The 17,087-nt window shown below is 39.9% G+C and overlaps 1 protein-coding gene across 1 annotated transcript in view; it reads left to right on the top strand.

The window, feature by feature from the left end:
* The window catches only part of ZBTB20 (zinc finger and BTB domain containing 20), a 535,929-nt gene extending 530,263 nt beyond the window's left edge, over positions 1-5,666 (top strand). Inside the window, exon 12 of the mRNA XM_058555832.1 lies at positions 4,067-5,666. Coding sequence (XP_058411815.1) covers positions 4,067-4,488 — 422 coding nt within the window. The 3' untranslated portion in view covers positions 4,489-5,666. The remainder of the gene's footprint in view (positions 1-4,066) is intronic.
* The last annotated feature ends 11,421 nt before the right edge of the window (positions 5,667-17,087 follow it).

Here is a 17,087-nt window from a genome sequence, read left to right as displayed (position 1 = left end):
GTTTTCTGACACCTCACTGTCCTCACCCGAAGAGGAAATTGTTGTGCTAGAGCAGATGATAGAGAGGCAGAGAGAATGAGAGGGACAGGTGAGAACAGTGCTTCTGAGAAACGTCCTGGTAACAGCATTCACTGTCCTTTCTGCAGCCCAGGAGAAGCCTGGTTAGAATGAGAAAGAATCAGCAGAATGAGTTGATTCTTGCTGAGCCCTCAATACAGAGGTCACTGTTCAGATCTGGGGTGGCTCAGCCCATTAGGACATCTTTTTCTTGAACTTTGGGCAGACGCTCTGCATCTACTGACTTAACAGTATCTGTCTTCAGTGCTGCTGCACAAAGAGTTGCAAAGTGGCTCTTTATAGAGAGCAGGCATCAAAAAATGGAGAAAAGTCTAGGCGTTCACTACTTACCCACCCTTGCAATTGTAAAGGACATTGCCTCCCTCTCAGTTTCTCTGTCTGATTTCTCGGCCTCCAGAGCTCAGTTGCTGTTTGTTAGAAAATCTTCTCTCTGTGCTATTTGCTGACATTTTATTCATGGGACCACTTCTTTCCATTAGCATATGTAACGGAGAGTAGACTGTCTATAAATTAATTCTGAATTACGTAACTGCAGTATAATCACTTGTTTTATTGATTATCTGAAACATTTTTTTTTCAATCCTGACTCAGCTTCCTCATGCCACACAAGTCATTTCTCAGTTGGCTTCATTTATCATCAGTTCCTTTGTCCTGAAGGGAGCAGTTGAATTTTTTCTTATAATGATCACGTACTCTGTGCTAAGTGCCTTATCGCTTTAATTTTCAAAATACCCTCACCAGACAGGTACTTACTGTCTTATTCTCAAGTTACAGATAAGGAAACTGAGGCTTAGGGGGGTTAAGTAACATGCCCAAATCACTCAGCCAAGGAAATGGAATTCCTATCTGACTCCTGCATCCGTATAGCCCCAGAACGGATCATTTCAAAGTGAAAGGGCTTATATGAGCTTCCCCCTCGTGTTCTAATTCTAGTATCTGCTTTGTACTTTGTGTCTGTTTCTAACGAATCAGACTTGCCATTCCTGGCTAAAAGCTCAGACCAGGAAAGCCACTCACTGCTGTTCATCTTAACTCTTCAGTTCTCCACAGGGAGAGCAACAATCAGCAGAGCACGTCCATTTCACGTATAACGTTGAAAGCCCTTTTAGGATCATTATAAGTAATATGCAAAGGACAAAGGAAATTAACGGGAGAGAAAAATATTAACTTTCTACTGAGTGATATTGTTTCAAACCTACATGTAAAGAAATGAAAGTTGTGGACACCTGACTAATCTGAAAATACACCCCATTTAGTAAGGCGGTTCCTGAAATGCTTATACTCTGTCAGCACAGCACCTTAATAATTATAGAGAGCACTTTCCTTTAGGGAGCTCCCAAGTGCTTTGCAAACATTTTTCCTCATTAACTATCACACCATTTTTCTGTGGCAGGGAAGGGTACAGGATACTTTGTCCTATTTAAAATGTGCGACTGCTGATGCATTGAGCAATTTAAGCAGGTTGCCCTCGGGTCGTGAGCGGACAAGGCCTGGACTAGACTGTTCAGGGGGTGTGGGCCACAGTGGCAGAAGGCCATGAAATCTGCAAAGGGCCATGGCAAGTGCTTGGTCCAGCTCCTCACTTACAGCAGGGGAAACAAACCCAGAGAGATGAAAACAACTTGGGAAGCCCAGGGTCACACAGATAATTAACAGCCAGACCAGTACTACGTGCATACAAACAACGTAAATATATATACCATAGAGGGAAAGATGACAACTGTGAGGAACCCATTTATAGTCAGATGAGAGGGGTGTGAGAGTAAAAAGCCTTCCTCAGTGACCTTGCCTAGAGGAAAAATACGTTATAAGAAGGTGAAAGTTTCAAACTGGAAGAGCATTTGACATAAACAAAGTTTCACCTTAGCAGCTAAAGTACCATCTGGAACTTAAGAGGGCACACTTCCCATTAAAGGTGACAGGTGGCCATGTATTAAAAGTTAGTTGGCCGGCATATCATAGCCTCTAGAAAGTGTACTGAAGGCATGAAGACAACAAAGACCAGCTTGAGTTCCAAGCATGTTTACAGCTGACAGAAATGTTCCAACTAAAAGTAACACGCATGACTGTCTTTCTTAGGGAATCTCTCATTTCAACAAAAGGTACCATGTATAGACTGAACTCTTCATTTAGGAATGAGGCTTCCCTAAATTCCCCTCGTTTAGTCTAAAAGTGAAATTCTGCTTTTCTAACCCTATGATCCTATGGCTTATACTGTCCCGTCAGTGAGAATGAAGGGAAAGGAAATCAGAGGAGAGTTGAGAGGAGAAGGAGCCAGGCCAAAATGTTTGTGAATAACTAAAGGAAAAGAAGTTCAAAGATCAATGAAATTGATTTAGAAACTTGTGGAGTAATTCCTGAACAAAACAGCCATTTCTTACAAACGTGTGCTTTAAAACATATACTTTTATGTTTACAAACACAATGAAAAAGCTTTCTGATGACATCAAGTTTCATGAAACAGATCACGAACATAAAGCATGGACACTGAGCCTGGCACAGAGTCACCACTCAATACGTGGTGAATGTTTTCATTGCCATTATTACCATGACACATCAAACTTCTTCTGTTTCATAACGGAAAAAGTGGAAACACAGTCAAGGCACATATTTGAAATGAAAGTTAACTCAGATTTAAGAAATAGATTTCCTACCCTGACACAAAGTCCAGATGTTGAAATATTACCCAAGAGAGTTTCAAAGGCTTTGGGATTTAGGCTAGGAGAGATGGAGATACCTTAATGAGGTTCATCTTACCTGTCAAGAGCTGAGAACAAACAGCACCAACAAAAACAAGTCTCTGACTATTTATCCAAAGAGACGTCACAGGCCCATGGATGTTACTTATAGAAGAATTCCTCACAGGGTCATTCAATGACCATATTCTTACTTACCTTGCTGTTTTTAACAAGCTTGATTGTTTAGTTTCTAAGCCAACAACAAACCAAAGCAGTAAACTGAGAAGAAAGAAGGGTTTCAGCCAACAGAGTGAGAGCAAAGAAAGAGAAAACTGTATTAAAAATTGACCCAGGAGATCAAAAAAAACATATGGAACCGTTTAGTGGGAGAGAGGGGGGAGGAGGGGTAATAAAAATACCATGTATGTATTCCCACCACTCCTGGTGGTCTGCAGAGTGATTTCATATGCATTTTATGTCAACAGCAGCCCAGTGAGGTAAGTAGGACTGTGTGCCTCAGAGGCATTTGGAGATTTGTCAGAGTGGTGTGCCTGGGTTCAACCAGGACCACTTGACTCTGAGATCACTGTGTTGTTTACCACCGACTCAACCTCCACACTTGACAAGGCCAAGGGCAGCGCACTGCAGTCAAGAAGGAATAGCCAGTTAACTCTTAAGTTACATTTTAGGAAGATTTCTGTCTAAAACAGATAAAATTGAAAGTGTAGCTCTTCAGAATGACTTATTCCTATGTTGGCCAATATTTTCCAGACCTATAATGAAGGCATGAGTGCATTTACTAGACAGAATGCTGGAAATGGAGTCTCCAAAGAGCCAAGCTATGAGACCTCCATGCTTAGTTCCCAAAGATTCTAGAGAACCTCATGTCTCCAAAGATCTTTCCTCTCTCTTATTTCTTATATTCGTTTGATAATGTTAATGGGAAACAGAGGTAAATCCCCTAATGATGACCTGAATGACCCCCTTAAAGTAACCCTCCCTTTTCTCCAAAGAATGAGCTTTGAAGACTTTTAGTGGGGAATATCTTGTAGCTTTCCAAGAGAGCCATTATCTGGCACGGGGAAATGGAAAACTAAACTATCCTGGCATTGCCTTAATGTAAGATTTCTGAGAACATGAGAGGCAAGGAAGGACTGGATCTTTCTAATCAAGGGTGATCCATTAACCAATCAGATTTTATTGTTTTAATTTTGTTTTTATTTTTTGTTGTTTTGTTTTTCTGTCTCTCATTCTCCCTCCCTCGCTCTGCCCCGCTCTGCCCTGCTTGCTGTCTCTTCCCGCATCCACAGGTGAGAAGCCCCACCAATGCAGCATCTGTTGGCGTTCCTTCTCCTTAAAGGATTACCTTATCAAGCACATGGTGACACACACGGGAGTGAGGGCATACCAGTGTAGCATCTGCAACAAGCGCTTCACCCAGAAGAGCTCTCTGAACGTGCACATGCGCCTGCACCGGGGGGAGAAGTCCTACGAGTGCTACATCTGCAAAAAGAAGTTCTCCCACAAGACCCTCCTGGAGCGACACGTGGCCCTGCACAGTGCCAGCAACGGGACCCCTCCCGCGGGCACACCCCCGGGTGCCCGCGCCGGCCCCCCAGGCGTGGTGGCCTGCACGGAGGGGACGACTTACCTCTGCTCCGTCTGTCCAGCAAAGTTTGACCAAATCGAGCAGTTCAACGACCATATGAGGATGCACGTGTCTGACGGATAAGTAGTATCTTTCTCTTTTTCTTATGAACAAAAGAAAACAACAGAAAAGAAACAAACAAACAAAAAAAGCTATGGCACTAGAATTTAAGAAATGTTTCGGTTTCGTTTTTACTTTCTGTTTTTGTTTTCGTTTCGTTTCTTTTTGTACTACATGAAGAACTGTTTTTTGCCTGCTGGTACATTACATTTCCGGAGGCTTGGGTGAATAATAGTTTTCCCAGCCTCCCTCGGATGGTGGCCTTAAGGCCTGGTAGTGCTTCAAGAGGTCCACTGGTTGGATCTCTAGCTACTGGCCTCTAAATACAACCCTTCTTTACAAAAAAATCTTTAAAAAAAAGTAAAAAAAAAAAAAAATTTTTTTTTCACTTGTGAAGAGCACTACAAAAATATATAACAAAATCTAAAAGGCCTACTGTCTTTAAGTACACCGCTTGCAGTGTTTCAGTGGACATTTTCACAATGCTGGCCGCTTGGACTTCACAGTAACCAGTCAAAACTGTGGAATATATCTTCTGGTTGAAAACCCAGAGGAAAGGCCCTACTGTTTTCCACCTACCACATTGTCTGATTTCATAAAAGGGCTGTGGGAGTGGGAAGGGGCAGTGGGTTCGGAGGTGTGGGAAAGGCAATGGCAGGCTTCTCTCCCAGATTCTGCTTGGGTCCACACACCCTGGCCCACCTCCTCCATATCCCCCCTCTCAGCAGAAGCCAGGAAGACTTGGACGAGCATCAAGCAACAGTGGCTATCGTATTTATTCAGTGTCTTCGCTGAGCCACAGCCTCAGCACAATCAAGAGGGACTTTCATGAAGGCAGGAATGCAGATAAAACAAAGATATCAGAGGTTTGCACCTACATTTCTAGGTACAAGAGAAGGATTATTTCCAACAATCTTTGCAAAAAACAAACAAAAAAGTGTCAGGATATATTCTTGTGGAAGGAAAAAAGAAGGAGAAATGGAGGGTGGGGGGGAGAATAAAAAGTTCTTGAGGCTTTTTTAATTCAAAATTTTATAGAGGGGCAAAAGTGACGTTTACCAGATAGAATGCTGATTTTTTTAATATATTTACGACAGTATTTGTGTAAAAAAAAAACAAAAAAAGTGAGATTGTTAAAAGTAATTTTTTTTCTTCGTCTTGGTTTTGCATACACTGCCACCAATCCCTTCTCTTTTATTTTATTTCACACACATATATATATTTTTTGGTAAGTCAAGACTGTTAAGGTTAGCGATACTGCTTCCAGGTAGAAAGAAAAAAGGCAATTAAAGTTATATTTGAAAGAGAGGAAGGATATTTTCTTCATATTTTTTTTTTAATTTTTCTTAATTTTTATTATTTTAAGTATTGCCTGGGTTGATGAGGGCCTCTGTGGCCTGCCCATCCCTGCTGTAATTTGAACTGCTGCTTTGTATTTTGATATGTAGTTCTTTGACTTTTAGCAAGCTTAGGTTGCTCCACTGAATATTTTTTTTCAACTGATCCATCTAGAATTCTGTTCTTTTTCATGGGAGAGACTTTATCTTTCAGAAACAGAGTTCTTGCTTCTCTGAAAGTTCATTGAGATCTTATGATTCTAGAATTTCTATTGACTTTACTTTTTTTCTTTGATGAAACACTAGGAGTCTAGGGGTCTTGACAAATGGATTCTTTCCTTTTGTGGTCAGCTAGGAGGAGTTCACACAACTCTGCCATGCCTCCTCACGCTTCACAACTACCGAGAACAGCGAGAACAGCGTTACCAGAAGCCTGTTAAGATCAGGATGCCTTGATGCCAAAATTATTTTCTTCCTTTCAAATATCCCCTTCTGACTATTTCCACCATGGTCAAGAGGGCTAAATAAGATGATCGTTCTTTAGATGATTTATTAACCCTTGCTTTTTGGAAAGGTTTTAAAGAAATTAACAAAAATTTCCCAGATGCCAACATCCATCATTCAAAAGACCACCAATCCATTGCATCATCCTAGATGCCACTCTCTCTTCCTAGTTGAGATTTCTCTCCTCGGTCCTGATCAAAGTATTGTAATAGAGATTTTTCCATTATAGACAGTGTCTTGAAGAGATTCCAACTCAAATATAGGAATTCTTAAACCTAACGAAAACTCCAAAGGTAATTTCATTGCTGGGCAGATTTTAGCGCACTTAAGGGAAAAAGGAAATCTTTAAATAAAGCAGAAACACCAAACTGCAGTGTAAAAGAAAAAGAGAGTATTTTAGTTTCAAAATTACTTTGCATTTTAATTTTCCTATCAGCAACTTATTTACAAAAACTGCAAGAAATGAGGAGAAATCTTCCAAGGGCAGCAACTCTATAATGACTACGTTGGTTTTACTTATATATTTTAGACATTGGTTAACTTGGGTCTTTTCCATAAGTTCTTGGTGATGTTTGGTAGGGTTAGCGCAATTGGAGTATGTGTGTGTTTGATTTGGTCCTGTGGTCCTTAATTCAGTAAATATTTTGCTAGAGATTTTAATGTAGACTTGGATGGTTAACTGCCTGAGTATTGCCCATCGTGATTTCTAAGAGGAGTCCTGCCAAGCACTATGTGTCCAGAATTGACCTGTTTTAAAAGTTAGTGGGAAACAGCTTTAGAAATAAGAAAAAGTCCATTTTTCTCTCGCTAATTTTGCTTTTTAAAATACCCATGTTGTGAGACTCTAATATTTCCACTTACCACCAACAGAGGGAGCATTAGTTAATTAACCATGTCATGGAATTGTTTTGGTATTTTGAAAAGCAAGTCATTCAACCCATGATATAAAAAAGAAAAAATTGACATTAAGAAAAAGATGTTTTTAATCCAGAGGAAAATGACATGAAATCACTCAGCATATGTTGCAAACGAATGAAGACCAAAAGCCACTTTAAAATATTTTAAATATTTGACAGTAGCTGTTTTAAAATAGTGACCTTATTCAAACCTTACCAAAGTAGACAGAATTTATAGTACCTCCAGAAAAGTGGTTCTTGGGTGCCATTATGGGCCACATTTAGCTATCTGCTTCTCAAATCTGAAGGAGACCCATTTGCCTTAAGGCTGATTGGCCACGTAAAAAGTTAAGCAATTGGGTTCAAATCCACCTTTTGTTATAGAACATGTAGGGGAAAAAATTCCAGTCGGGTTTGAAACCCTAATACTTATCCGTTCCCTTCAAATAAAGTATCTCTTTTCTAAAAATGTTGGAGGATTCCCAAAGAATTCTTGGTGAGGTGATATAATCATTATAACAACGTGAACTATCCAGGTTTGCATAGCATAGACTTTTTCTTACTGTATGTCTGTTCCTCCCAAACATCTCATGGTCTAAAATGGTTGACAGATTGTTCTCTGGAGAGAGGAAGAAGCTAGATTGGAGTGGAAGATCTAATCTGGGGAGTGACAAACTTGGCCATTACTATATGTTCTGGTCTCTAAAAGGATTGCTTTCCAAACTCACCTACATTTTAGAAAATAAACCAGTCTGTACCTATTTTAAATGGCTAAAGATGCCTTTAGATTGTCAATCCTTACTTTTAAATTAAATAATCACCAACATCTTAGGAAATAAGGAAACGTATTTTGCTTCAAGGATAGAAGATGAGCATGGATCCTTTTATTTTTTAGTTTCAAATCCAACAATCTTCTTACATTTAAAACTTCGTGCCAGGATGCTGTGAGTGCTAACAAAATTTTTTTCAGTAGCCAGGGGAAAAAAAATAGATAAAATGGAGGCCAGTGTTCCAGATTTAAGACCTTTTAGAATGAGTACAGAGTACATGAACTGGTATGGAAAAGAACATTTTTTTTTTAGCAATTTACGGTTTAAAACTGGGTTAGCTGAACAAGGGAAAGGAAAAAAGTCAAAGGGGAATATTTTTCTCAACACATTTAGAAACAATTTCTGAAAAATAAAATTCCCTAGCACTAAAAACATTGGTAGCATCTCAGCATAGTGGGCAGTTTTTCCCCCTATTAATATAATAAATGCCAATGTTTATACCCCAAAAACCCCCAAATGTGTAAAATATAGCCCTAAAAAAGGAAGGAATTAACACATGGATCTGATACAAATCTACACATGGGGCAAGATTGAGAAACAAGCCAGGAAAAAAGAAATCTGAAATGAAAGTCTCTATATCAAAATATTTTTTACTATATATTTTAATTGAGTTCTAAACTTTAGCTCCTACTAACAGTTTTATAGACTTTTTCCTCTCTAAATTCCTAATGCTCTGCCTCTGTTTGTGCCATGAGTCCGTGTGGTGGATAATTCCCGGCTCATGTTCCAGCTGTGGTCCATTCCCTCTTCCTGGGCATCTTGGAGGTCACCATGGCTCCTGGCCTTAGAAAGAAAGACTTGGATTTGCTTTGTTTAAAAGTCATAGGGGTTTTATTTTGTATCATCCCAATATTCTATAAGGACCGAAAAACCCTTTTCAACCCATGAACAGATAGACTTTGTGCATTCTGATGTGAAAAGAGAAGAGATTTCCGCTGGGTGTGTTTGTCTCACATTAGTCCTAATGCCTCGACCTACATGTGCTTCCATCATACAAGCATACCACCAGTTATGTGCCCAGCCCATGCCCCAAATCAGTGTTTTCCTTCAGTGCAGAAATTGAAAATGAGGTGTGCCCCTGAAGATTTTAATCCCTCGGATCCCAGAGAGAACATAATAGAGGGCAATGCTGCTTCCTAGTTGTGGCTCCTCCATAATGCTCCCAACATCTTTGCCCCTAGGAAAGCGGGGAATGAGGTAGATAGGCCAGGATTCACACTAGAGATGCCCTTCTGGAGCCTTCCTCTGTGGTTATAGATGTTATTTAGTTAGTTGTGATTCTGCAGGAAAGGTATCAGATAACCAAATCAGGTCTGCCTCTGCTATAGCTGGTGTGCTGCTACCGCACAGAGAAACAAGATGAAGGTGCCATGTAAGACACAACCCAAGATGCCCTCGGGATCTAGGAGAACGAGAGGATGCCCTTTCTGTTGTGACCTGACTCTTAAAAGAAACCTTCTGAAAGAATTCTTTAATTTAGTAGTGAGTTGAAGTCCAGGGTCATGGAAGCCCTGGGGAAGAGAACAAAAGGATCACAAAATATATTCAGCACCCAACAATGCGAAACCAGAAAACATCCAATCGTGAAACTAGGCAGTTTGGCAAGGGGTATTTAGAGAAATCTCTGGGCTTTTCCATGGGTAGGGTCGACAGACTTTCTTTTGAGTGATTTCTGGCTCTGAGAAACCTCTTTACTCACTAGAAAAGAACTTTATTTAAATGGCCAATTTTGTCCCCCAGAAAAAGAAATTAAAAAAAGAAAAGAAAAATAGGACACTAAAGACAGAACCATGTGACTTGGTGACAAACAAAAGGAAGGGTGCACTAGAATTTCAATAGACTCCCTAATTCCATAGAGAAAGCCAGGCGACCCAGTGCCTCTCCATCTGCAGTGTGAAGAGAGGGCTTGAGCTGACCCTACCACGGGCTTTCTGAGGCTGGACAGAACTTCCAGACTGGGACATGGCAGCCTCTTTCTCCTCTCTGTGTTTTCATAAAGAAAAGGGCTGTTCTCTTAGGTGCCCAGGAAATTGATTACGTGGGGCAAACTTTCAAAAGCAATCTCTGCCCTGGTGCTCAGGCTGCATATGGAGGCAGAAGAGCTCTTGTTCTGAGAGAGACTATTTTCACATTCCCAAGGGCTCTCTGTAGAGTTGCCGTTTCTGACACCGCTTAAACCTCCACAAGAGGAAAAACTGCGGTGACTCAGTGTTCCTGTAAACACAGAACGTGGAAATTACTAACCCAAAGTATCATTTCTAGCATTAGGTATGAAGATGATCAGCTTGACTGAAATACCCCAAAGATTTTTCTAAGTTTCTGAATATTTTTTCTTCCTTGAACACTGAATCCGTAACAGCCAGCAGTATACATTCACAGATCCCAGAAAATGGTGTGGAACACGAGGGTTTGTTTTGATTTTTTTAGGATGAAGAGGTAGAAGGTGAGGGCTGCATAGCATGGGTTCTTTTTCAGAACTATGTGTGTCACTGAACGAGGGGTAAAAATGCCCTGGGTGGACACAAGAAGCCCTGTCTTTCCACACCACGGACTGAAACACCTGGATTGCACTGGTTTCTTCCGGGCCAGCCTATTGCTTCATAAACTGAACACTTTCAGACTAAAATCTAATCTGAAGTGACCTCAATTAAGGTCTTTTCACAAGAAGCCACTTAGAGTAAAGAATTGTTGCCTTAAATCAGAAAGCCCAGGAAGGAGGACAGAGATAGAGAAATCAGAAGGGTGTGAAGACATAGACAATTTTTGCTTTTTAATGGTTGCATTATCACACAAATGAGCCCTATTCATGACTGAGGACTATGGAAACAGTGACTTTTGGGGCAGGCACCAAACTTGTCCGGAACTGGCTGCTGTCAGGAAGTGGCTGCTATTTCCTATCTATTCTATTTCAGTGATGTGGGTCTGGGCTGGGTGTAAAATAGACATCATATTAGCTAGATAGTGAATCCCGTTAAGACATGATCACAGGTGCCTGAGATGCCAGTTTTAAACATTTCCTCAGCAGAGAGGACAATCTCAACAAAAAGCTTTTTTTCCCTCTACAGTGTATATCTCTAAACTTTTTTTTTCTCAGTTTTAGAGTGCATCTGGTTTATCTGGTGGTTCTTTGTTTAAATGCAAGCTCACAACTTTCGAGTCTTCAAAGAAGGAGCATAATCAGCAGATCACAAGGAAAATCTAGCTACAGTTATGGGAGTCCTAACTTTTGAGATAATTAGGGTGTAAAAAGTCCCTACTAGCCCTCTTTCAACTTGAGAGCTTTCTTTTGTTCAAAATGCCTCAATGAGATTCTGATACACCCAAGATAGAAAAAAAAAGAAAAATTAACCGCATAGGAGACATCTGTTTCTACTCCTGTTGCAACAGAAGTTTCTTATTGCCCAGCAAAATCGTTGCAATTTGTACGTAGATTCTAGTAATGAAAGGGACTTAACCCGCCTAGTATGTCACAGCTACTGTCCAAAATGTCTGTAAATGAGTATACATTATGCATGTACACACGCAGCGTGAGGTGCTCTCCGTACAGAACTGTTTCCCATTCATCTTCCCCAGTGACAACATGATAGATTCTGGGATTTCTGGTCAGTCAAAGGTGTCACATATCTGCTCCTGCTCTGTTGCCTTAGTTGGGTGCATCGCTGTCGTCCACTCTCTGTGAGGAGGCCATAGGGCATTCTGAAGAAGCCCAACCATCAGTGATTTCTATGACCCTTTTCATGAGAAACTTAAATGTGCTTGTGTGGAGTAGAGTGCACTTAACAAACTCTGCACTTCAATTGGATTTACTGACGTGTATGTCTGTGTGTGTTTGCGTCTGGGAGTGTGTCTGCTTCTCAAACGAAGCACACACAGGCATAGGTCCTGGTGCATAGATACAGTTGCCTCTTCCCACCGTTGTGCTCAAGACTGTGGCTCCCTTCCCAGGAAGCAGTCACCTGCCCACTCTGTTACTTTTTGTAGCGTTTCAGAGTTGGGAGAAACAAAGGCAGCTTGTTGGATCCACAGCAAACCCACAGTGACAGGCTGTCTTCCTCCAGAAGAAGATAGAACAGAAGCACCCAACTGGCGAGCAGACCAGGGGGAGCAGCAATCTAAGTCACCTTACCCGGTCTTCGGGGATGGAGCGGGCCCAAGACCAGGCAGGCAAGACCAGTACGAACTTTGACCTGAGCCCTCCCATACTCTATTCCTTTCCTCTATGCAACCCAGTGTGCGCACGCGAACACCCACCCACTTGTAAATTTGACTCCCAAACTAAAGCTTCCTAATCCTGCCTGCATCTGCAGGACATCGTCATAATTCACAAACTGTCTCCTGAAACCAATGTGGCCTTTGCCGATGTCCTTCCAGGAGTGAGTTGTTTACCATGTCTAGCAAACCAATAGACTCTCGGGGGAATACTTTTTGGCAATCTCTAAGAACTGATGGCTCTTGCCCGTCTCAAACGTTAAGGTAGGATGCCACTCTAGTGCACTATTCTGAATGAACGGACCTGGCTCTCGTAGCTGACTTTGAAGGGTGGCCTGGAAACAGTCAGATTCAGTTTTCTCTCTCCGTTGCCCTTCTTTTACTAGATGGTTTGTTATTTTTTATGACAGGTAGATTATTTCTGCTAATTTACAGAATTCAGAGGACATTTTCTTTCCTCTTCTATTTTGGTGACTTCTCCTCTCCCTGATTAAGTAAGGCTACTTACAGTTGCAATTTTTTTGTTGTTATTATTTTTAAAAATGTATATTGTCTTTCTATATCCAAAAGAAGTCTGTGACTGTAACCGTAGGTATTTCTTTTTACTGGAAAAAAATGAGTTGTTTTTTTTTTAATTAACAGTACTAGTGACTTTGTGGAAGAATATGAGTTACAATTTAGGTATGCTTACTTAAGTACAGTACACTACATTGCAGTATTTCTGAAACCTAGAACATGCACATTATATATAACAACTCTATATTGAAATATATATTACATTATATTCATTTTAACTTTTGAATCTGCCTATGATCATGAGTCGATTGAAATATTATTTCTTTGCATTTATCACCCATCACCAACCTGCTGCAGTTAATCTGGTGCGTTTAATAATAATCATTACTGCTCTAGCTTGCTCTTTATATTATCAGCTTCAGTATTGTCTTTACAGGATTTTAGAATTTTTTTTTTAAGCTCAGACTTAGCAAATGTAGGAAAGTGAAAACTTTTTTTAAGAAAACTTTCTTTTTTGGTGTGGCTGATACAAAGAGGTTCATATTCAAAGTCATTTTGTTTAGGTGACCCTCTTGATATCTGAAGAACAAAAGAAGTGCATATGAATGTATCTGTGATTTTCCCCTCTAGGACTGTCACTGTCTATATTTGCTTTAAAAATATGACCAAGGGGCTGCTTAACCTCCGTATGATCTGACCAACAATTACAGGCTGCATTTCAGAGGGCTGCTCACTTGAGAAGCATAAGGCAGTGAATGCCTATACTTGCCCCAACTGTATTTTCAAACATTGATTTTTTAAAATACTGATTCTTTACTGACTACTTTGTTTTCCGTATATTTACAATTATTTTAGCTAGCCTTCAATGCTTCCCTGGAGGCAGCTTGGCAATTTGGTGTTCATTTTTCTAGGAGATTTTTTTTTTTAATAAAACCAGAATTTGAGGAACTTTTTCATGACGGAAGTTGATACAAATAGAACTCAGAAATATCTCTCTCATTTTTTAGTCTGCGGAATCCATCAAATGGTGGCTCTTCGGTATCTGGCCCTCAGTATCTCCATTGGTCTGTTAACTTGGGGGTGTGGTGCCTTTCTTCGTAACGAGGCCATCATGGAACCTTCAGAAATCAGGCATCCTGTCTCCCTAACAAGAAATATTTCAGGTAGTATTTTCAGATAGAGAGCTTCTTCAGCTTCCCTCAACTACTCGACCCAGTGCCTGGAAAACCCCACAGCTGGATAAACTTTACATCCATCCTTGGGTGCCTGAAACCAGTCTCATTCTCTTGGTTCTACAATCAGGACAAAATGAAAATAGTTGTTTATAATACTCAGCGGGAAACCCCTTCCCATGCTGGACCAATATTAAGGCTTCTCAGTGTGAACAACACCAATTCCTTCCTTTCATCTTTCCTAATAGATTTTTATTTTTGAATCCCATCCCATTCAGCTGTGCCTCTCCAACAAGTCTTTCCCCACCCCTCTTAGCCAAGGTCCCCTTGATGAAGCCTGGTAGTCAGTAAGGAACTACTTCCTCTAGTCTACTTTGAGGAGGCTAATAGAGAGTCTAATAGCAAAACTATCAATCTCTTTCTCCAAAATTTTCAACTAAATATATTTCTACTAGACAAACATAATTGTGAATTGAGAGTTAGTGAGGCTTTTCCTTTTCCAGTGATCACATAATACCCAAATTGTATCAACATCATTATTTTCCTCTTTCGTTTTCCTAACCCTTTCTCCCTTTATCTCTTGCTTCTCCCCTCTTCCTCTCATGACTGCCCAAAGAACTCTCATAATGATGACCCCTGAGCGCTCATTTCCCTTCCTTCCCCCACCCTGTTCTGAATGTCCCTCTTTAAGTTTTATGTAGTTAGAGCATTGACATGAGTGAGCTCATCAACTTGAGACTCGTAGGCAGAGTGAAACACATATTCACTGTACCTTCAGATTTTAAAAATTATCAATATTCTTTTGAGAGTAGGAGGACCTGAGTCACAGGTTTAAATGTCAACTGTACTAGCTGAGGTCATTAATTCCTTTCACCTTCACATCTGGCCAAAGATAAAGAGAAAAATATTTTCTGTTTTTTTTTTCTCTTTAAATAGCACAATGCTTAAATTCCTGCTATGAGTAGACCACTTCTGAGGGAGAAAAAAAATCATCAGTGTTGACTATTTCAACTCCTGCTAATATTTAGCCAAATGACATAGTATGTACTAGATACTAGATTTACAGATATCTAACAAAATGGATAACATTTCAAAATAATTTTGATAACTGCTCAAGCCTTGGTGAGCTCTTCTAAAACAAACAGTCCACTTCTACTCAAACACAATGTAGGAGACAATTAGGAAGAATCTTTCTTATTTATTATCTTTTTGAAACACAAATAATTGTTGATTAGTTTAGAACTTTAAGCAGTAATTTACTAAGGGATGAAAAGATTCGAGAAGTTTCTTAAGTGTCTATTTGGCAACCAGCTATTTTTTAAACATAAACTTAATATATGTTTAAAAATAATAATAAGGAGGAATAGATACTTGAAGGGTCATGTATACATTCCCCAGTACCTAAATACTCACCATATAATTTGGTTATCATGCCAGATCTCATTCCCATGAGTTGCAACTGTCTGATCGCCAGAGCGTTGCTCAAAGACCGCTGCTGTTCTGGGTCTATCCCTTTATGGGATGTTTATAATGTGATCTTCACAACAACTCTGTAACACAGGCTTTTCTGACTTCCAGTCCAACACTCTTGCCATGATACCACATTGCCTCTCGGCTCCTGTGAAGACAAATTCTGTGACATTTACAGTACTGCCTGGTTCTGAGTGCACAGGGATGTGTTTCCACTTCTTGCTTTACCCATTGACAAACAGAATCAACGTTTAATATCAGAAATGTATTCTCATTTGACTTGAGGCTTGACCCAGCTTTTATCTTAATCAAACCAGTTTATAACAACAACTTAGACCATAGAGAGCAATGAAGTAAAGAGAAGGTTCAAAAGCCGTCCTGAGTCCCACATCCAGGAGGAAACCAACAATTTGTAAAGCCAGTATTTATGTTGCTTGAGACTGTGATCTTCACTTGGCATGTTCTCCCAATCAATCCTGTGTCCTCCTCTTTCTTTGTCCATTCTGACTCCCTCTATGTTTTTTTAAAGTACTCTTCATCTAAAGTACTCTTCTCCTCAGGCGTTCTCTTCTGAAAGAACAAATGGCTCTCTTTTAAGTCCTAAATACTATTATTTAAAGTGTAACGTGGAGTAGGAAAGGATCTGGTTCTGGTAGAACCATTTGGTCCAGTTAATCACAAGGATTTCTCCAGGATGCCTTCTTGACATTGTTCCTTCTAGTTCCCCAAGAAGACCTCTAACCCTGAGACCCAAAATTTCTCACCACAACCTCTACATTAGTCTAGATTAATGTCTAAATGCTGTTTAATATTCTAGAGACTCCAGGGTGTGAATTTCTTATTGCTTATGAGCCTCCTGCTTTTCCAATCTGACACCTGTCAGGAGAACCAATAGCCCTAACAGTAACTAATGCAGCAAAATAATGGTCAGAAATATTTTGGTATATGTTTGGGAGGATAGGAAGGCATTTCTTTCCTCCACCCCCACCACAATGCATTTCAAAAAGTCTGCATCTCATTTTACAGATATGTAGTTTTAGGATTTGCAAATATAGTTTAGGAAACGTTCTGAGATTGAGGCTGGTATCAAACCAGCTTATTTTCTGCACTGGACTTTAGGACAAGTGTGCACAGATGCAATTCCTTCAAAGAAAGTGAAACTAACATAGTAAAGCAAAGGGATAATACTTTTACACATTAAAACAGTTGTTTGCTATCTGTAAACCTTGGTTTAAGCATAATTATTACTTTTTAGAAACCTGAAACTGGAGGAATGTGTATTTTAGTAAAGTTTGTTTGTTGATTTGTTTGTTTCCCTTTATCTCTTTCTTCTCAAGATGGTAAAAGATTTTGATTTTTTAATTTGATGCTGTCCATAGCCACAGGCTTCAGTCAAATGACTTACTCCTTTCCCTCTTGGAATGAAAAGCCTTCGTTCTACCATTAAGGCATCTTTTCGCCGTGAAAATTGTATCTTCCTTTTCTAGTAGCACTTGAGAGTTTTGAGAAGACAAATTCTCTCTGCACTTTGAGGGTAGAATAGTTAAAATAAAAACTATTCCTTGAGAAAGAAACTCCATTTACCTAAACTAACAGTTATGGGGCCAAAGAATGGGAATTGATTGCAGATGAAGGTCCTGCAGTTTACACTACAAATCTCTATTGCCTCGTCAAGTTTTTGGAATAAAG

Source organism: Diceros bicornis, chromosome 15 (assembly GCF_020826845.1).
Source record: "Diceros bicornis minor isolate mBicDic1 chromosome 15, mDicBic1.mat.cur, whole genome shotgun sequence".
Taxonomy (NCBI): Eukaryota; Metazoa; Chordata; class Mammalia; order Perissodactyla; family Rhinocerotidae; genus Diceros; species Diceros bicornis.
This window is presented reverse-complemented; position numbering and strand designations above follow the sequence as displayed.